Source organism: Mus pahari, chromosome 1, assembly GCF_900095145.1.
Source record: "Mus pahari chromosome 1, PAHARI_EIJ_v1.1, whole genome shotgun sequence".
Lineage (NCBI taxonomy): Eukaryota > Metazoa > Chordata > Mammalia > Rodentia > Muridae > Mus > Mus pahari.
Window position 1 is genome coordinate 116,171,938 of NC_034590.1, and position 21,638 is coordinate 116,193,575.

The window sequence follows — 21,638 nt, forward strand, 5'->3', positions numbered from 1 at the left end:
GGTAACACCCTCCCAGATAGGTTTGATAGATACTCTCTCTCACTCTTCCTTTTCTTCTGTGTATTTTGAGACAAATTGTCCCTATGTACCCTGGTGGACCTAGAACATGCCATGTAGAACAGACCAGTCTCATACTTGCATTGATACTCCTGCCTCCCAAATCTTTGAAGTAGACATAAGCCATCATTCTTGTTTATCTTTTGCTAATTGGGGTTGGGGTGCAGAGCACTGAAGAGATGGCTTAGCAGCAAAGAGCATGGACTGCTCTTCCAGAGGGGACAGGTTCAACTCCCAGTACCCATACTGGTGGCTCACAACTATCTTATGATTCCAGTTCCAGGGGAGTTGATGTCCTTTTCTGATCTCCAAGGGTAGGTCTAACATGCATGTGGCAAAACATCCATATACATAAATTTAAAATCTCAAAAATAATAAAAAAAATAGGAGGCTAGCCATATAGAGCACAAAGCCTGGGGTCAGTTCCCTAGATTTTTCCCCAAGTGCATGTAAATTCCTTTATGAATTCTTATGTGATTTCTTCTCAAAGTGTTAGTATTTCTGCTAGGGTTAGGCGTTGGCTAAAATTAGTAAGATGGGTCTGTTTTAAGGGGGAGCTAGTTTTTAAGTATAGCTTACATTGGTCTTGAAATCATAATGTAGCTGAAGCTTTCTTTGAACTCCTACTGATCTTTCCCCTTTAATGCCTCACATGCTAGGATTCCATGTATGGATCACCACACCTAAGCCACTAATGCAGTAAGTAATGCTGGATCAGAAAAAAAGTACTTTCTACAGAGACAATTATGCTGGGTCCATGGCATACACTGTTAAACACTCAAAACAGAGTTTGGATTATTAGGAGCTGGAGGCCAGCCTGGGCTATGAGACCCAATCTCAGAAAAACTGAACCATCTCTGTAGCCCCTCTCTTTAATTTTTAAAGTTTGTATGTGTTTGTATACGTAGGTGAGTGCCAGTGCAGAAGCACAGGTGGAGGTCAGAAGAAAACGTTCAGAGGTTGTTTGCTCCATCATAGGTCCTAGGGGACAGCAAATATTTACTTATCTCACCAGCTCTTCTAAAAATATCTTTGTGTGTGTGTGTGTGTGTGCGCGCAAGTGCACAAAGACTGAAATAAGATGTCAATATATGGGGTGTCCACGTGAACTAGCTGCCAACCAGTCCTAGTGTCCTCTCCAGTTACCGTCCTACTTTCCCCATCTCTGCTGTTCACCTAAGAACCCAGCTTTTCCAAGAGTCCTAGGAATATGAGCTCTGATCTTATGCATGAAACATTAACCATTTTAGTTCTTGAGACTGGGTCGATGTAGCCCAACCTGATCTGATCATCTCGCCTCCTGAGGGCTGGGATTATATACATGTAACTGTCCAGTTCTATGTAGTCCTGTGGATCAAACCCAGGGCTTCATCTATGGTATGTAAGCACCTTACCAACTGAGCTACATCCCCAACCAAAACTTTTATTTTGCATTTTTTGTTTTGAGACATTTCATTTATCCCATGCTGGCTTCTAATTTGCTATATAGCTGAGGCTGGTCTTGAACTCCTGATCATCCAGTTTTTACCCCCAAAGTGTTAAAATTATAGGCAGGCATAAGCCTCAACAAACAATCTGAGAAATTATTTTAATATTTTATAAATCTTGAGTTCTTGTATATTAAATCTGAATGATGAACTAAATCCTGCTTAAAGTTTACTGTCCCCCTGTATGGAAATGGTAAAATGAACATTCTGATCACATGTGAAATTTTCTTAATTTAGATGAGGGTGCTGGAGACCAAGCATAAAACCTTATGTATGCCAAATGCTCTTAAGCTATATAATAACCTAACCCAACACATTTTACAAGACTTTATTTTATATGAATGGTTATTTTGCCTGGATATATAAACCTAGTTATCTACGGAGGCCAGAAGAGGGCATTGCGCAGATATTACACATCTACACACATAGGTGCTAGAAAATCAAACTCCTAGCTGCTGAGCCATCGCCATCTCTCTATCCCCTTCTCTTTCTTTTGAGATAGGGTCTCCCTTCCCTTTGGTACCCAGACTGTTCTCAAACCCTGCCACCCTGCACCATCTCCTCTCAGGCTTTGGCTACAAGAGTATACCACCACTTCTGACTCCACATATTTTATACCTAACAATCTTCTGAATTTTTGAAAAGGCCAGAATGACAATCAACAGAGGTCCATGTCCACACTCCTAGTAGCGAATGAAGTATGAAAGGCCCATGTTAATTCCAACATTCCACAGGAAAGTGGGATGGGTCCTGTTGTCACACAAAAGAAATTCAAACAAAGCCACTGAGAGTCCTTTGTGATTGGTATGCAAAGCACCAGACAAAACTAAGATGAGTAATCATGGTAGTGCACGCCTTAAGTCACAGGACTCGGGAAGCAGAGGCAGAGGCAGGAGATCTCTGTGTAAGCTACAGGACAGCCAGTACTACACAGAGACCTTGGATCAAATAAATGTAACCAAATGTGCAGGTACTGATGTCCGCAGAATCTCTAGTGGTATTCCATATTTCCTATTTGTGTGTATCTATGTAACTGCTATATGCCATATGTAGACAGGTGCTCGAGGAAGCCAAAAGACAGCATTGATCCCTGGAGCTGGAGTTAGAGAAGGTTGTTAGCTACCATAGGGGTGATGGGAACTAAACTCACATCCTCCACAACACAGCATGCTAACTGAGCCATCTCTCCAGGTGCATGAATTTTTATATAATCTAAGTGGCTAGTGACTGCAACAGCTTTGATGGTAAAATTATACAAAGACTTTTTTTTTTTCCACTTGCCCCTAATAAATAAATACTGGGAAAGACTAAGTGTTCAACTAGTTAGAACTGCCCAAGAAAAAAATGTATTTATTTCTAAAACAACTATAAATTCCCATCCAAAGGGATACAATACCTTCTCTGACCTCCGCGGGTACCAGGCACAAATGTGGTAAACATACACACTTGCAGGCAATTAAAAAAAATCTTTTTTTAAACCAGAACTATACTAGTCAGGTATGGTGGTGGCACAGGCCCTTTCTTTAATCTCAGTGTTGGAAGGTGAATCCCTGTGTGTTCAAAGCCAGCCAGCTTGGTCTACATGATGAGTTCCAGGGCAGCCAAGATACAGAGATTCTGTCTCTAAACCAACCAAACAAAAAACCTACACTTATCAGTTGTCTACAGAGATATCGAATGTGAGGAGTGGTGAGAACTGAGGTAAGTTGCTGGCACAGTTTGGGGGAATGAGAAAAATAATATATCTGTCCTTTTGCCTCCATGATTTTCTTCCTGTGATGTTTGAGCCTGTGTGAGGCAAAGCCCTAGGGACTAGGCAGAGCCCCCAAATAAGAACAGCCCTAGAAGCAGCATTCTGTGAAATACTGTAAATAAAAAGGAAAGTAAATTTATATATCATTTAAATGCTGATTTAAATATCATCACTACCTGGGAGAAAGGGGGCCAGATTCCTCAAAAACTTCCTGGTGCTAGTGCAATGCTTTGGTAGGGTTGGGAGAGAGACACAGAACTACTAAAGCTCAGCTCTGCTTGGCAAAAAGAAAAAAAGCCCAAAAACTCCTGTAACAAAGCCTTGCTTCATCTTTTAGGTTTGCCTGTGACAGCCTTTGACCTACTCCTTCCCTCTGATTTCCAGCCACAAAGTGAAGACAGGCACAGAAAAGTATGCAATGCACTGCACGGAACTTTTCCCAAGGACATAAAGAGGTTGGTTGTCTGCAAAATGGCTCCCCCAAAAGGGAAGCAGTCTGCCTAAGTTTGGTTCCCGGCTCCAGTTTTTTACTCATATAGGACCCTCAGGGAGTTTCCCATTCTTGGAAATTTGGGAGAGGGAGAGGGAAAGGAAAATATACACATATCCCAGGAACTTACTAAATAGACTGGACTGGGATCAGATTTGTGGCAGCCCTTCAGTTTCCCAAGTAGTAGATCAAGGGGTAGGTCATTACATGGGGCTTTAAAATTGCTGAACTCCTTAATTTGTTTTTATTTTATGTGCAATTATTTTGCCTACATGTATGCCTGTGTGAGGGTGTCAGATCCCCTGGAACTGGAGTTACGGACAGTTGTGAGCTGCTATGTGGGAGCTGGGAAATGAACCCAGGTCCTCTGCAAGAGCAGCCAGTGCTTTTAAACACTGAGCCATCTCTCTCTAGTCCTGGTTGCTGAACTCTTATATTCATTGGCTGGGATAATTCTAGCCACAAAGTGATCATTCTTAAATCCTGTGGTACCACTCCAGAATTCAGAATCTAGCTCTGGACCGATTGATAGCTGCTTTTTTTTTTTTTTTAACTGCTTTTTTTTTTTTTTTTTTTTGGCCAGGAGAGATGGTACACCCCTTTAATCCCATACTCAGGAGGCAAAGAGGTAGGAGAATCTCAATGGGTTTGAGGCCAGCCTGATCTACATAGTTAGCTTTATGACAATCAGGACTGTAACCCTGTGATCACCACCACCACTACCACCACCAAAAAGTTAAATTTATAAGCACTGGGTGCTTTACAGAGGACACACTCTTCAGGCCACCCAGGCATTTCACATACATGGCACACATACATACAGATAAAACAACAGTTGAAAAAAAGGATATGAACCAATTAGTTTAGAGAATACAAAAGTGGTGTACTCAAGGAAAGCTCATCATTCAAGGGATAGTTTCCATAAAACAGTTACTACTGTTTATTTTATGTGTTCCAGGAAATAAAGTTGAGTGTAAGGGCTGAAGCTCAGCAGTAGAAACTGGAGTGTATATGAGGTATATTATGGTATTGCAGAGAATTTTCTGATTTTTTAAGAATGGTCAATGAATAAGCAAAAAAAAATGGGTAAGTACCACAAACTACACAGACTAAGAACACTGGTTATCCTTTAAACACTGTCAAGTGTCATAACACAGATCAAGCTATACAGAAAAACACTCAGCTAGAGGGAGACTGTAAAAAAGCTAAGGGTAAACTCTCCAACATATATCCCTGGGGCCCACCAAACCCAGGAAATACATACTTGAGAATAGAGATCAGTCTCTTGAACTGCAGGGTTGTGACTTAGGGAATGGTGCAACAGTGAAAGGTGAATCTGCACTGATAAAAATCTAAAATGTGTATGAGGTCAGTGAGCTTCCCATGAGTATACCACTTTTATCTTCTCTACCCCAACTGAGTCATCCATTTTAAACTGTTATGTTTTATTTGCATAGGTAGTATATGCATGGAGAATACATCCATAGTTCAGTTATGTGTCCTGGCTCCCACATTTTGATACAATATTAGGGACTAAGTCTAGTGTCTCAGTATACTAGATAAGCACTCTTCTACTACTTGAGACAGAATCCTCTGCCTGAAATTGGTAAGTTGCCTAGAATAGCCTTGAACTGATTCCACATATCTCAGGCAGCCCTTGACCTTCCAGATCCTCCTACCTTAGCCTCTTGAGTAACGTAAGATAGCTGGTGTGTACAAGAAGTCTGGCTTAACTCTTAACTTTTCTTAGTCCTCCTTTCCAACAACCAGTAAGATTTATTGAGGACAACTGTCTCTAAAGAGAAGTCACAAGTATGTTCTGGAAACCTTGATACTAACAGAAGTTACTAGGTAAGGGTTTTTACAGCCCCATGATCCCAGGAAATACATACCTGAGAATGGAGATTAGTCTCTTAAACTATGGGATTTTGACATAAGGAATGGTGTAATATTTGGGGGGCTGGGTAGGGTGTCATTAATTGGCAACAGTGAAAGGTGAATCTGCAATGATAAAAACTTAAGATGTGTATGAGGTCAGGGAGATGAACCAGCAGGCAAAATGCCTATGACACAAGCCTTATGATCTGAGTTCAATCTTCAGAATACACAAGGCAGGACAACCTTCACACTTGCACCATTTATGTATCTCCCCACTCCTCTTTTCTCTCCCCTGTCACATATGTAAATAGATGTAAGATGTTTAAAAACCAAGTGCATGAGTCATCAACAATCTTGATTCAGAACAAACAAGACCTGAAAATGCCATCACACCCACCCAGTGTCAACACACACTGTCTGAAACATGTCAGTGCTGAGTCGACTGTGTCTTATGAATTACAGTGCTTTTATGACAAACAGTGGTTGAATATAGAAAAATGGACTTTTAATACTTTCCTATCATTACTGTAGCACACTGGTGTTATCACTGGCCTGTATTGTGTTAGCATGATTCCTTCTACAAATGGTTGTTTTAAGTTGCTGACTTCATTTATAGTTTTTAAAAGATTAAATGAATTATGGTTTAGGATTAGTATAAATTTTTTCAGCAATTCCTCTAATAGCCCTAGTTTGTGCCATTTTGTTTTCTGTATTTATACAAAATAGTTAATATACTCAGCACTGACAGTTACAAAATAAAAATAGCAAGCAACTCTGAAAAGTACTTAATACTGTTGATTAACATTTAAACTTCTATGTTAAATAAGCACAGACCAGGGAGATGGCTCTGGATAAAAACATATCTATAATTTCAGCATTCCTACAGCAGAATAGAGATGAACAAAGAATTGGCTTGAGGGAGCTTCAGAGCAAGCTAGTGCCATGTGTGCACCCACATTCAGACACATGAACAGACATACTTGCACACAAGCTAAGAACTATAAAATAAGCACATCTATCTCATCAGCATTCAAATTTGCTCATCTATAGTAAACAGACTTTTAGTTATCTTTGCATATCCACATGGTAAGAAATGTGTCACCAAAAACAAGGGAAATGTTAAAATATCCCTGATCTACATGAATTTACTTTTCTATCTTTGTGTATGTGTGAAATAATTTTAAAGATACAACAGAGGGGGGAAAAGACAAAACCGTATCAGTTTCACAGCTTAAAAACTTAACTTTCTTTTCATCTTCAAAATGAGTTAGGCCTGGTTGTGCAGCTCTGTAATCCAAGTTACTCCAAGAGCCTTAGGGGGACTTTGAGTTCATGTCCAGGATAGGTAATTTAACTTCAAAGGCTATGTAAGCATGTGCAATGACCTATGCTTAATCTCCAGTACTGGAAAAGAGAAAACTCAGACCTACTGCTCCAAAAAAAAAAAAAAAAGCCCTTATCAGGACTACCTACGATACCTAAGGGACGGACAGACCCTAACCTGTTTTAAAATATGCCTGAAACAGTAGTTAACTAGAACTCTCTCCCCAAGAGAGTCTATTTGCTTCTCATTCTAAATTTAAAAAAACAAAAACAAACTAGACCTCCTTTACTATAAAAACATGTATGCATATTCATTGCTTAAGTTCTCCTCATCCTCTGACCACTATCATGCATTATAATACAATACACCCTTACCCACAATTCTGTTTATTTACTATGTTCACTGTCCTTAATATAAAACTTATTTGGATGATGGCACTTCCATTAGTCTAGGTGGTAAAGACAACATGTTAAGATGAAAAGAACATGAAATAATACAGTCTTTTAAAATAAAAAATGACACAGCTTAGTACAAAACTAATTTTGGATTGGTAGAAATAGAGGCTGGATGAAAATAAGTTTTAAGAGAAAACTCAAGCAAGGGGCTTAGGTTAGTAAATGCACTTGCCATTAATCCTGACAACTTTAGTTCCATCCCCAGGACCCATACAGGATAACCAATTCTTAAAAGCTGTCTTCTGACCTCCACATGCATTCCACACACACACCCCCAACACACACACACACACACACACACACACACACACACACACACACACACACTGTAAAAGGTAAAAAAATTAAAGCAAATAGTAGAAAGCAAACAATAGAAAAGGTTTTGCTTCAGACAAGTGAAAGTAATGAAGTTAACCAGTAAGGAAAACATGACCAAACTTTCTCTACATGAAAATAACACAATGTAATACTGATACACTGATCCAGTAAAAGAAATTATTTCACAGTATATAAGCCACAGGAAAGAGGAAGTTGCCCTAAAATGTATGTGAGTGGACTGGCCTTATTAATAAGACTAGGTAATTTAGAGGGAACATGATATGGATTCAAATGCCTGAAAGCAGGTATATGTGGTAAGACTGCTAAAATATGAGTAGTGAGTACCTGTAATCCCAGCATTTGGGAAGCAGAGGCAGGAAATAAACCATTTGAAGGCTACTAATACCACAGAGCAAGAATTAAAAACAAAATGGGATGGAAATGGCTTATCAGTTAAGAGCTCTTGCTGCTTTTCCAGAGAACCTGGGTTCAATTCCTAGCAAATATGTGGCAGCTCACAACTGTCTGTAAAACTATGTTCTTAATGATCCGATGAATTCTTCTGGCCTCCAAAGGTACCAGGCACGCATGTGTTAGTTACATATATAAAATATATGCAGGCAAAATGCCAAACCAACAATGAATATACAAAACTAAATTGGGAAGGGAGATGGAGGGATGTCTCTGTGGGTAAAATGCTAGCTGCACAAACACAACTTAAGAGGTGATTCCCCAACACCAAATAACAAGACACCCCAGGAACAGGAACAGAAACAAATAGGATCCCAGGGGGTTTGTCTAACCTAAAAGGGTTCACTAAGGTACCCTCTGTATCAAACACTGCAGTAGGGGTGGGCACAGTGGCATATACTTTTAATCCCAGCAGATGGATCTCTATGAATTTGAGGCCAGCCTAATAGTTTCAGAACACTCAAATCTATAACAGAAATACTACCCGGCCATCTCCTTGGGAAAAAAAAGCAAGAGGACTGAGACTGCTCAGCAGTTAGCATGCTTGAACCCCCTCCCCAATAGATTTAAGAACATTTTTAAAAATAATGTAGAGGCCTGGCAAGGTGGTACACACCCATTATTCAAGAGGTAAAGACAAGTGAATCTGAGTTAAGAGCCCAGTATGGTCTACATAGCAAGTGGGGCAGCCAAGGCTACAGAGACCCTCTCCAAAACAAACAAACAAACAAACAAACAAACAGTGGAGAACATCTATTTCCAACTCAGGTCTTACACACATACAAACATATGCATAAACTCCTTTCCCTTGAACACACATAACTGGAATTCACAGCACTCATTAGCATTCATGAAGCCTTAGGTTTAGTCCTCAGTACAAAACTGACTGTATTGTTGCTACAAAGTTTCCAAGTTGCCCACAAAAAAATGTAAACTGTTACTAGACTGAGAAGAAATAGGTGAGGAGACAGATATTACCTGTTATGACTGATAGGTCTCCATGAGTTAAATTCTGAAAAGCAGATGTTGGGTATTATGTGACAAGTGGACAAGGAAGCACCAAAGGTTCCTCTAAAAGATAAAACATCTCAAATTACAGCAAACCTACTCAAAGCATTCCAGCCCAATTTATTCCATGGCTAATTCTGCCCCCAGGAGCTAAGTTAAACTGGTCTAGAACAGTAGTTTACCTAGAAATGCAGGGTATTATAGGTAGAAGGAATCTTCATGTCAGGCCTTCAGTTAAAATAAATCAGTGTACACACACCCCTTTATTGACAGCACTTGGGAGGCAGAGGCAGGAGGATCTATGAAAATGTGAGGACCGTCTGATCTACAAAGCAAGCTTTAGGATAGGACATTGTAGAGACCCACCTCAGTAACACAGAAAGAAAGGAGGGAGTGGGAGAGGAGAAAAGGACCATAATTTCCTAGCTATATTGTAGCCAAGGTTCTATTTACAATGTGTATGTTGTGTATGAGTATCAAAGTGTACATACATGAAAGTCAGAGGACAACTTTAAGCAGCCAATTCTCTCCTTCCACCAAAGGTTCTGGGTATTGAGCTCAAGTTGTCAGTTTTAACCCACTCAAACAGCTCCCTGGTTCTTTCACAATAGATTTAAAGACCTTTTAACTAGGTAGTCATTTAGAAATCAAACTCAGCTACTCACCTCACACTGCAAACCAAGTAAACTTAAAAAATGTGGGAACAGAAAGAAGACTCAAGAATTAAACAATTAATGTTCTTACAGAGGACCTGGAGAGATTCATTCCCAACAGCCCTGTGGTAGCTTACAACGGCTGGGAACTAGTTTCAGGGGATATGATACCATCTTTTCAGACTTAAGGGTAAGAGCATGCACATGGTGCACAAAAGTGTAAATTGTACAAAAGTGCAAAAAGTGGATCTGGAGAGATGACTCAAGTGGTTAGCACTTGGTGCTCTTGCAGAGGACCCAGCACTCACACAGTAGCTTACAACCATCTGTAACACCAGTTCCAGGGAATCTAATGACTTTATTCTGACCTGAGTGTATTAGGCATGAACATGGTACATAGACATACATGCAGGCAAAATACTCATATACATAAAACAAAAAGGAAGAGTATTCTTATATTCAAGTGCAAAAAACTTCCAATCCAAGACTGGTTATCTAAAAAGGCCCAAAACCCAGGTGATGGTATGTTGTTAAACTTTCTTACCTGAAAAACTATGAAGTATCAAAAAAGCTATCATCTATACCCAAATCATACATACCAATTTATAAAGAAGATGGAAGTTTATAGACATGAAAAGATAAAAGGCTGTGGAAACAGAAGCAGTTAGGAGAAGATGTAAAGATGACAGTGTATTTGGAGCAGAAAATTAGTTCTTTGGAAACTTTATGATGGCTCCAAAATTTTTTAAATGTTGACTGGCATATTAGAACGACAGGAGCATGTTTACTGGCACATGCTCTTCCCTTAGAAGTAGCAACATCCAACTTTATAACTTTGGCTGCATCATTTCTATAGATTCTAAACATCTCTAAAACCTAGAACTGCAGATAAGAGCGGTCATGTATATACATGCTTATACATATTATGATGCTAACAGACCTTTGGGCTGCAGTTTAATGTTGGAGTCTGATAGTGCAAATGGCAGGACAGAGAGCTCTGTATGATTGACCCATAAGGTATTTCATCTGGTTACTGTGACTCTGCCACAGGGCAAAGCTGAACTGACAGAAATAGAAAACCTTAAAATGAAAGAAATGACCTGCCATGATGTAGTTAAAGAAGTTGCAAAAATGATCTATAGCGTACCCAATGAAAAATAAAGCTTTTGAAATAGAGTTCACCTAGTTTACACAATAGGAAGTAATAATTAGCCAAAAAAAAAAAAATATATATAGAAGCTCTAACATTTTTTTTTTCTGTAGACATATGGGCTTCAGATCTCTGGTTTTCTTTTTTAAAGAGCAACACTATATTTCTCTAGCTTATCTAGAGCACCCAAGCTCATTGATCCTCCCAAACTTCTGAGCCCATGTGCAAGAGTCACAAGTGTACCCAACATCCAGCTCTCATGATGGATTTGAATCAAGGGCCTCCTGCATACTATACTATTGAGCTATATAACCCAGCCCAAAAACCATTTATAATCTATCAAGTTGAAAAAAGGTATTTAAATGTGGAGGTATATGTTTATACAGTAATATTACTAACTCAGCAGGTGAGAATGGATTGACTTCATTCAAGCGAAACCCTGACCTGCAATCCCAGATCTAGTAGTAGTTATTTTGGCTGATGGTCAGAATTTCAAAAAGAGACTGCTAAAAATAGCCTTCTTAAAATACAAAACAGCGTTCCTCATTGCCCCTCCCACCAAACAGTGTCTTGGGCTGGCCTGGAACTCATTGTTCACTAAAGATAACCTTGAAAACCTGATCCTCCAGCCTCCATGCCCCAATGCTAGATTATAGGCATATATCCACTTTAAATGGCAAAGATAATTTTTAAGGCACACCATTTCATGCTAGTAGCAATTCAGATACATTGTGAAAATCACATTCTAAGGACTGAAAATACAGTAAAAGTCACTTCATCCCATACATCATTTTTCCTGAGACAAACTCTCATTATATTACCCAGACTACCCTTGAATTGACAGACTCAAGGCAAATGCCAGAGTTTAATTGTGGCAGTTTGGGGCTTGTATACTGTGAGAACCCTTCACAATTGCATTACAATCCCAAACTCTGAAAAAGGGTTTTTAAAAAGTTTCATGGGGCTGGAGAGATGGCTCAGCAGTTAAGAGCGCCGACTGCTCTTCTGAAGGTCATGAGTTCAAATCCCAGCAACCACATGGTGGCTCTCAACCATCTGATGCCATCAGATCTGAGATCTGATGCCCTCTTCTGGGGTATCTGAAGACAACTACAGTGTACTTACATAAAGTTTCATAACCTGTTATCAAATGTGTGATTCTCTTGCCTGCCTCGTCCTCATGACTAGCCAGGATTATGGCTATACTATACCCAGATGTTCCCTCTGGGCCACCCATACTCCACAGATGTGCCATGCTAGAATTCTGTTGGCACCTTTTCATTCCATTTTAGTTCTTACACTGCCTCTCTGGCTTTAAATTAAAATCTTTGATGTTTCTGTTTCTCCCCACAACACACACACAGGACTGTGATATGTAGCCCTGAAACCTGCTATGGAGAACCAGGCTGCTGGTTTAAAACCTGCAGCCATCACCCTACCTCTCTACCCACCAGCAAAAAATGTCTTGTCTATATTAACAAGTCTTTAAATATATCACAATGCTCTAGTTTAGTTGAAGTCAGCAACTAAAAGCCATTTTCCTTCCCTTTTCCACACCATGGATGGAACAGATTAGACTGTACTGTACTAATAATGTTCTATACTAAATTCTGTACTATTGATTTTTCTAAGTTTGGTATCAATAATCCTTACATTGTAAAATTCATCCCACCTTGTTGTATACCTGAAGCCAAATAAGCATGTTAGATATAGAAGAACTAAAGGAAATTAAGGCACACTCTTAGCACTTATTTGACTTGGCAACTTAGGTAAAACATCTGGGAATAAAATGCTCAGCTTACCATTAAGTACTATACAGAAGAATCCAAATGGGTGGTTTACTTTTTCCAACAAATTGTCTTTTAGCTCATCGCTACAGAGGGCATCATCTTTACTTCTAAGCTAGTTACCTGCTAGAAAGTCATTATTCCTTTCACAAGATGTCAATCTCAAAGGCATCAGTTAGCTGGAGAAGGATAAGGTACAAGCATGACTAACCCTTTAATTTTTAACCCTTTTATTATTATTAGTGCAAAACATGGACAAATGTATGAGACTTTCAAAATCCCCTTCCCTCTACAGAACCAACTGGTTATTTTTAGACATTCCTTTCCTATTTCTGAATAAGATGTTCCTAACTTACCATTTGACACATTTAAAAATTACGTTCCAATTTCTTTCTTTTATGATCGGTCTCTCTACAAACTGCTGGCTCTCCTAAAACTATCTAGAAGAGGTTGACCTCAAACTCAGTAAGATCCACCTGCCTTTGCTTCTCCAATTCTATAATTCAAGGCATGTGTAAACATACTCAGTTTAAGAGTATTGCTCTTATACACACTACCCAATTCAAACTTTACCAGTTAAATGAAAATACTGCCTCCATGTACAGAACGCACTGCCATGGATTCAGTGTGTTGTGGGTGTTTTCTTTCATTTACATTTGAAATGACAATCAAGATAGAGACCTTAGTAGGAAGTGATCAAATCACAATCACAGTTTAGAGATTAGAACTGCCTTTTATAAAGAAACTGGAGATCGATGGGGAGTGGTGGTGAATAACTTTAATTCCAGCACTCAGGAGGCAGATCTCTGTTGATTTCGAGGCCAGCCTGGTGTACAGACTGAGTTCCAGGACAGTCAACTTTACACAGAGAAGCTCTGTCTCAGAAAAAAACAAAAACAAGAACAAATGAGGTCTGTCAGCCAAGTTTAAATCAATATAACAGAAGCTAGATAAGCTAGCTATCTGCTTGTTTTGTTAGCATCTGACTTTTCAGTCTTAAAAACTACTTTGCCAGGCAGTGGTGGCGGACACCTTTAGTCCTAGCACTTGGGAGGCAGAGGCAGGCGGATTTCTGAGTTTGAGGCCAGCCTGGTCTACAGAATGAGTTCCAGGACAGCCATGGCTACACAGAGAAACCCTGGAAGGGGTGTGGGGTGGAGAAACTACTTCTATTGTGTTCATGTACCATTCTATGCATACGTTGCTATATTATCTCAAACTAAGACAAACCACTATTCCAACTGTCACTCTATACAGCCTAGACTAGCTTGGAAACTCCATTATTATGTACTGTTTATCCAGAGTGACCAGAATACACACAATCATTCTCTTTCAGCATCCTAAATGCCAAGATTATAGGTATACATAGTATATTTATAATTCTTGTAAAGTTTTTTCTTTTCTAATTAAAAAAAAAACTGTACTTGATAATTGATCTTTTAAATCTCCAAAAGAACCTCACATTTTTGAGACATCTCCTCCTGAAATTCTCCTGCTTCAACCTAATAAGTCTGCTTATTCTCTAAATGCACTAGAGACTAGTTCTTGGACTGCACTACCATCATTCTGGGAAGTCAATCTTTATCTAAGCATGACCTCAAGCATTAAGAGAGCTGAGAAAACCAATTCCAACAATTGAAGATAGCTTTTTATTCCCACAGCCCGCATGATCTACACCTCTCACTATTCCTTCCTCCTTAAGTCTACATTAGTATTAATCCATTAGGATAAGGACAGCTGAACTTGGCATTACCCAAGTCAACCCTGCTTCTGAAGAGTCCTAAAAAACTTCAAAGTGATTCTTGGTCTAGTGTACAAGGTATAGCTCAGAGGAAGAGCATATTCTTGAGTCTTAATGTGACCCTATGAAAAGACTTTAGTGCAAAAAACAAAATGTCTATCACTACTTGAGAACTCCTTGACTATCCTCATAGCATCTTGGATCTACTTAGAAACCAGAATGGATCATACCTTCAACACAAAATAGTGTAACCATTGCAGCCACCCAGTCTCCTTCCAAGGACATACCAAATGTCTCTATACCCAAGATTGGGGAACATGTAGGAAGGAATGAGGCAGCTAATAGAGGCAAAGTGAGATTAGGCTTGATGCCCTTATTGATATGCATTGTCTACATACTCCACACATGGCAAACAGTAAAGTTCAAAGCAAGCTCACAGATGCTCATTATGTTAGTGAACAAATGAATAGCAGAAGAGTGTTTACCATAAAGTCTTTTTTCTTTAAACAGACTCCTGAGTCAGTCATGCCAGTACTATCCTGTCTACTTACACATTAGTGTAACCTCACGGAATGATCACTCACTTCCCTGGAAACTTACACTAAAATAAGTTCAAACCACTTTAATGCTGGAAATCAGTTGTATTCAGTTTCTACAAATTGTTTTTTGTTTTTTTTTTTTTTTTGGTTTTTCGAGACAGCGTTTCTCTGTGTAGCCCTGGCTGTCCTGGAACTCACTCTGTAAACCAGGCTCAAACTCAGAAATCCGCCTGCCTCAGCCTCCCCAGTGCTGGGATTAAAGGCGTGCACCACCATGCCCGGCTTATTTATTTATGTGAGTACACTGTAGCTGTCTTCAGACATACCAGAAGAGGGCATCAGATCCCATTCATTACGGTTGTGAGCCACCATGTGGTTGCTGGGAATTGAACTCAGGACCTCTGGAAGAGTAGTCAGTGCTCTTAACCGCTGAGCCATCTTTCCAGCCCTACAAATTGTTAAGACAGGGTCTCATATAGTATAGGTTAGCCTCTAACTCTGGTTCTGAACCTGTAGCTCACAACTCCTTTGTGTTAGAAGAACCTTCCCTTTCACAGGGGTCTCATTATCAGATATTTACATTGTGATTCATAACACTAGTAAAATTAGTTATGAAGCCTCAACAAAAAAAATTTTATGGTCAAGGGTCACAACATGGGAAACTGCATTAAAGGGTTCCAGCATTAGGAAGGTTGAAAAACCGCACGGCTCTTAACGCTTACATAGCTACAAATACAACCTGGAACTCCTGCTTCCACCTCCCCAGTGCTAGACTACATAAGTATGCTACCATATCAGTAGTTCTGCAAGTGCTAGAGCAAGCCCAGGGCTTCAAGCATGCTGAATATGTTATCAACAGAGCTATATCAGCAGCCCCAACTCATACTTTTCAACTCAATGTTTTCCCATTGCACTTTAGAGAGTTTTCCAGCAAGTCAATGAGTAGAAGAAATTTTGCTTGCTGAACCACATTATGTAACATGGTTAGTACTTGAACTCTGAATCACTTCACTTTCAAGTGCCGCTGAGATTATATGCCATCATATTCAGCCAATAGCTTTCCCCTTCGTTATACACAGGTATGTGTGCCAGAGGAAACATGTGGCTGTCAGAGGACACAGTGTAGTGGTTGTTTCTCCACCAGGTGGGTTCCAAGTCATCAGACTTGCCAACTGCTTCTATTTGAAGCAGACAGCAGAAGAGTTCAAAACCAGTCTGGGTACATAAGTAGCAAAAGCATATCTTTCATTTAAAAAAAAAATCTCTTGAGTCCACCCACACCTAAGTGATGAAAACATTGCTAAGTTGTTAAAGGAATCAATTCTCATAAAACAAAAAGCAAGATGATTCAGATAAATTTTCATCTCTCTGAATGTAGAAAGTATAGCCTTTAGCCCTAATTACTCAGAAGGTGAGAGGCAGGAGGACCACCTGAGCTACATGGTGAGAAATCACCAAGGACTATTCTAATAAGCCAATAAAAACAATCCATTCAGATAGGATGCTCCAATTGTATGCAATTTTATCTTATTTTTGAGGTTGGGTCTCACTATGAAGCTCTGACTCTCCTGGAACTCAATCTGTAGACCAGACTGGCCTTGAACTCAAGCGATCTGCCTGTCTCTACTTTGCAAATGCTAGAAAAAAAGGCATACACCATCACACCCAGATCTAAGTGTTAAGAGGTAAGCCAAAGGAATATACCAAAAAGCCTGGCTTGGTCTATCTTTTATTTCTGCTTCTCACCCTATCCCCCAAAAAAGCTCTAAAATCCCCAGGACCTGGGTAACTATCTGTGAAAGTATCCTCAAGCCTGTTGAATCAAGAAATCTTAGGTCTCTATCTTCTGAGACTGTGCCATTCCCAACCATCACATCAAGAAATTGTGCTAGAAAACTACGTGCACAACAGTAATCACATCTATCCATTAAAGAAAGAGGAAATAACATGGGTGTGACCCTTTCCAAGACAGTGGCAAAGAAAACCAACTCAGGAAGGAAAAATTTGCTTAGAAAAACATTTCCTGGAAAAATTGAAGAACATATACATCACCTAGCACAGGTCTCACACTACAAAAAAGTTACCTTTGTCCACAGAGAGCTGTCACAATCCCAGCCATATATAAATTAGAATGAATCAAAGAGACAGATAAAAGCAGTTAGAAGAAAAACTTGAAGTCACCAAAGACAAAGCAGCTCTTATCTAAATCTTTATTTCATCTTTTATCTCTATCATCTTTATTTCATCTTTTATCTCTATCATCTTATTTCCTTTTATCATTAATGAGCCCTTTACTAAAACCATGCCTGACACAACATAAGTATCCAGTAGTGGCTAAATAAATGATTCTGAGACGTGGCCCTATATATGTTAAAATAAAACATGGAAAATAAATTGTTTCAATAAAAACATGACACTAAGACAGTGGCTCCTCACTGCATTCAAATACTTGTCTTCACTGTTAAAGACTCAGTAAGTTTAGCAAGGGCTTATAAAGGACCTGCTGGGCCCTTTATACCTCATCTAAAGGCATTAAGTACAAGCTATGAGATGCTTGTGGAACTACTCATGTAGTCTCTTGATTTTGGCAGAACTATACAAATAGTGAAATGCATCATGAGGTAGTTCTGGCCTATGAAGTAGCTAAATAACTCTAGTGGGAGCCATACCTTCATTTTTCCCAAAGATGAAAGCTACCTCTTCTTCCTCAAACCTTCACCTTTTTCCTGAAAATAAGTCAAGGGAGATATGTTTACTGAGTGTTAACAGCAGATTCAAGTATACACAATGATCAGTTCTCCAGCAAGTAAAGATCTATAGCTCTAAACCACTAGCTAACTGGCTTCAACAAAAGTAGACCAGTAGGAAATGTCTTCATTGAAAAAAAGATGCCTACTTGAGTTCTGTATGATCTCTTTTTTATTTAGTACCTAAAGTCATCTACTATTTTAAAAAGCAAATTTAAAAACTTCAGTGTTAGCCAAAGCTAAGTAGCTTAAACTTTAAACACTCTCTCATCTTCTGTTCAGGGTGCAAATAAACAAAGAACCCAGAAACAAGCCCAAACAAGAACTTTCTCAAAGCACACATACCCTAATTTGAAAAACCATTTATTTTACTGGAAAGTGCTCCAAATTTCTAAGTCTAGTCTTTGGGCCAAAATAGAAAACGAGGAGCAGTGATTCTCATCAAGATCACTCCCAAATCCAATACCCACTGACTGCAGTCAGAAGGGAGGGAGGGAGGAGACAAGCACAGCCCCCACCAGTTTCTGCATAGGAGGCATGCTGGGAAAACAGAACTCAAATGGGAAGCTACAGAAGAACAAACAGAACGAGAAATTGAGCAGGAGAGAGAATAGGAAAGAGAAAGAACTTAACAAGGTAAATTAAGGTCCATGGTTCCTGAGGGACTGAATGCACAGAGCCGAGAACGTCCCGGAGATGGGGTACCACGAAGGGTGTATTCTCATGCACAACGCAGCTTGGAATTTCAGCCCACACACATCCCACCTGAAAGAGAGCACAGTACAGGGGCTTTACAGCAAAGCTCAAAAGGGCTTTCCCACCTAGAACTTCAAAGAACATCTTACAAAATCATACCTTAATAACTCATTTTTAAGTTTACTTGTACCCTTCCCTAGTATAAACAATTTCTAAAAATGAGAACAGCTTGAAGGTGAGAGAATCACTGGGAAGGCTAAACAGTCCCCAGCAAAGGCCTTTCTCCAAATGAAACAGCAAATCTTTCAATGTTAACATTATTAGCATTCCCAAAATACGGTAATTCCACAAAGTCATCAGGGAACAGAAAAAACAAAAGCAAAAGCAAACAAAAAAAAAAACAACAACAACAACAACAACAAAAAACAAACAAAGTTCCAATTAGCCCCTGGAGTAGAGAGTCAGAAAACAGTATGTCAGTATGTTTCAATATAAGAATTATTGCCAAGGACACTGAACATGTTTGAAAGTTTATACATCAACTTTTAAAAGATGTAAGCTACATCAAATCACTTAAGTTTCTCTTCCAGCACAATCCTAGTCAAATGAACCCAATAAGTAATTTCCTATCCAATGGACCTGGGCAAGCCACATATCTTCTGCCTTAATATGAAAGATGACAAAGTATCTGTACTAAAAGATTAAGGATCTATGGCAAGTATCAGGAACACAGTAGGGATCCTCAAAAGTAAAAGAAAATTACCAAGTACAACAGCAATCTCAAAAACAAACAAACAAAACAAACCTCAAGACCAAAGCTGACAAGCATCATCAAAAAGAGAATATAGTCAAAACAGAAGCACCACCATGGTGGGAAACACCTATAATTTCAGCACTCAAGATTGAAAGCAGACTGCCAAAATTGTGTTCGAGGCCAGGTTAGACTACAAACTTAGACTCTGTCATGGTCATGGTCAAATGGACAAAGGTGAAGTTGTTGAGTAATGTCCTTAATTAGATGAGGGAGTGATGTGCTCATGGTAAAGTTCCTAATCCTAATCACTACCAATGAATAAACAGGTATGCACACAGATTTATACTGCCATATTACCTTAAGTGGAAGATGTCAAACCCAGGGTCAAAAATTAAAAATCTGAATAAAATAAGAAGCTACAACACAAGAGAATAAAAGATAACAAAAGCAGACCCTTAAGGACATGAAGCTACACTGAGCAGCTAATTGGACTTTGAAGTTCATGCCAGACTCTTTACTCTATGAGAAGTGTTTTCTACTATTTTCTGCCTCAGCTTATCACTAATTAAGTTCTTTAAATGCCTAAGACTAAGAGACCTTTGAGAATGAGAAATATATTCAAGATTAAGATGATTACATTTTGAAGATCTTCATAGGACTTGAACAATAATCAGTTAACTAATTATGAGCTTTTTTATTAGTGGTCAGACCCTTTCCAAGCATAATGGATCACAGCAACTCGAAAAAACTAATGCCCCACAGCTAAGAAATTCTACAGACTATGAGAAGGAGTGCACCTAAGTCTGAGTATCTAGATCCCAGATCAAATTACCACATGCAGGTTTGACCCAAGATTCACCAGTATACCAGTTTGTTCTTCCAGACACAATTACAATGAGAATGACCCCCACTGTTAAAAGCTGTGGAAAAAATAGGCACTAGAGCAAAGGATGTTTACCTCAAACTTTAGCATTTAAAGATGTGTCTGTATACTGAACCATGCTAGTAACCTCACCCTAGCCCTGCAGTAGCAAGCAAGCAAAGCAGCGTAATTGGAACCTTTCAGGCCACAGGAGGGATGGCAAAACCAACAGGTGACCCCCCCCTCTCACCTCAAACTTTAAAAGGCTGAGTACCGCGCCCGATCCGCATACGGCTCCCGCTCATACCGGGCCATGTCGTACAGGGAATTCCGAGCAGCTGCTGAAGCTTGGGATAACTCACTGTCATGCCCGTAACCGTAGCCCTCTCCAACAGTGGGGACTGGGCCTGTAGCGCGACGCAGGGGGCTCCGATCCCGCCCGTAATATGAAGTAGAAGCTGCAGTACAAGCAGCAGCTGCTGCTGCTGCTGCTGCAGCAGCTCCTGAAGGCGGCAACAGATGTCTATTGTAGGGATCGAGAGAGGTGGAGGTGAGGTGACTGGCCATGGCTGTGTTCTGGACTTGTGGAAGCTGAGACAAAGTCTGCTCTGCATAGTTACTATACGCAGAGGCAGCTGCAGCTGCCACTGCCTCATAGGACCGGGCAGCACGGCAGCGCTTGTAGTAGGCATCGAGCGCTCCGTACGTGTTGTTGTAATACAATGAATCCCCATAACTCATGGTGTAAGGCGTACGCACTGCTCCATACTGCTCATTATATTGCTCGGTCAAGTCTGCCACGCGGCCCGAACGATCTATTGGACACTCTTTGGACCAGTGCCCCTCTTTCCCGCACCGATAGCAGCCGCTCTGGTCTCCCATCCCGGGCGCGGTCCTAAGCCGGCTGGTGGACAACTGCACGTGCATTCGTTTGCCTTGAAGAAACAGACGCAAGAAGGGTTGCTATCACAAAGTAATAGCCCAAACCTCTACCCCAGTCACTGGTCACCTAAACAACTCTTGATGTGTGCCAAATTGACAAAAAGACTTTCATTGGGGAGGGGAAAGTCCAAAATATGGACTTGATATAAATGACCTGATTTCAAGCAAAGATCAAGCAAATGAAGAAGAAATATTATAATCACTAACACTAGCTTACTAAGAATTCTACTCCTACACAGAAAAGAAATTTCATCCACTGCCAACTGGACAAATACCTATCCCTTGGGCCCAATACAAAAGAAACTCAAACTAGAATGCTCCAATCTCTCAACTTCTATATCAAGACTGATTCCATTGAACAGGAAAAAAATTCTGAGCCAATGTTATGCATCAACACCACAAAATCAAAGTTATCACTTAAGAATGATCGGGATTTGTTCCAAAGTTGACCCTGGGAGCAAGTTTCAAGCTGAATCTTTTGGAACAGCCATGAATTAAGGAAGTCTGGGGACACAAGATAAGGTAG

The 21,638-nt window shown here is 39.8% G+C and overlaps 1 protein-coding gene and 1 pseudogene across 4 annotated transcripts in view; one reads left to right on the forward strand and one right to left on the reverse strand.

Annotated features, from left to right (window-relative positions):
- Window positions 1-4,869: 4,869 nt before the first annotated feature.
- On the forward strand, window positions 4,870-11,080 carry LOC110329148 (annotated as a pseudogene).
- Window positions 11,081-15,534: 4,454 nt separating this feature from the next.
- LOC110336245 (RNA-binding protein 14) overlaps window positions 15,535-21,638 on the reverse strand; it is a 29,436-nt gene continuing 23,332 nt past the window's right edge. For 2 of the 4 annotated variants that reach the window (XM_021218702.1, XM_021218697.2), the window contains exons 3-4: window positions 20,421-21,105; window positions 17,334-18,623 (exon numbers count right to left, since the gene is read on the reverse strand). In XM_021218702.1, the coding sequence (XP_021074361.1) occupies window positions 20,429-21,105 (677 nt within the window). In that variant the 3' untranslated portion in view covers window positions 17,334-18,623; window positions 20,421-20,428. Of the gene's footprint in view, window positions 18,624-20,420; window positions 21,106-21,638 lie in introns of all 4 variants that reach the window. The other 2 variants (XM_029545986.1, XM_029545984.1) reach the window with 2 other exon arrangements.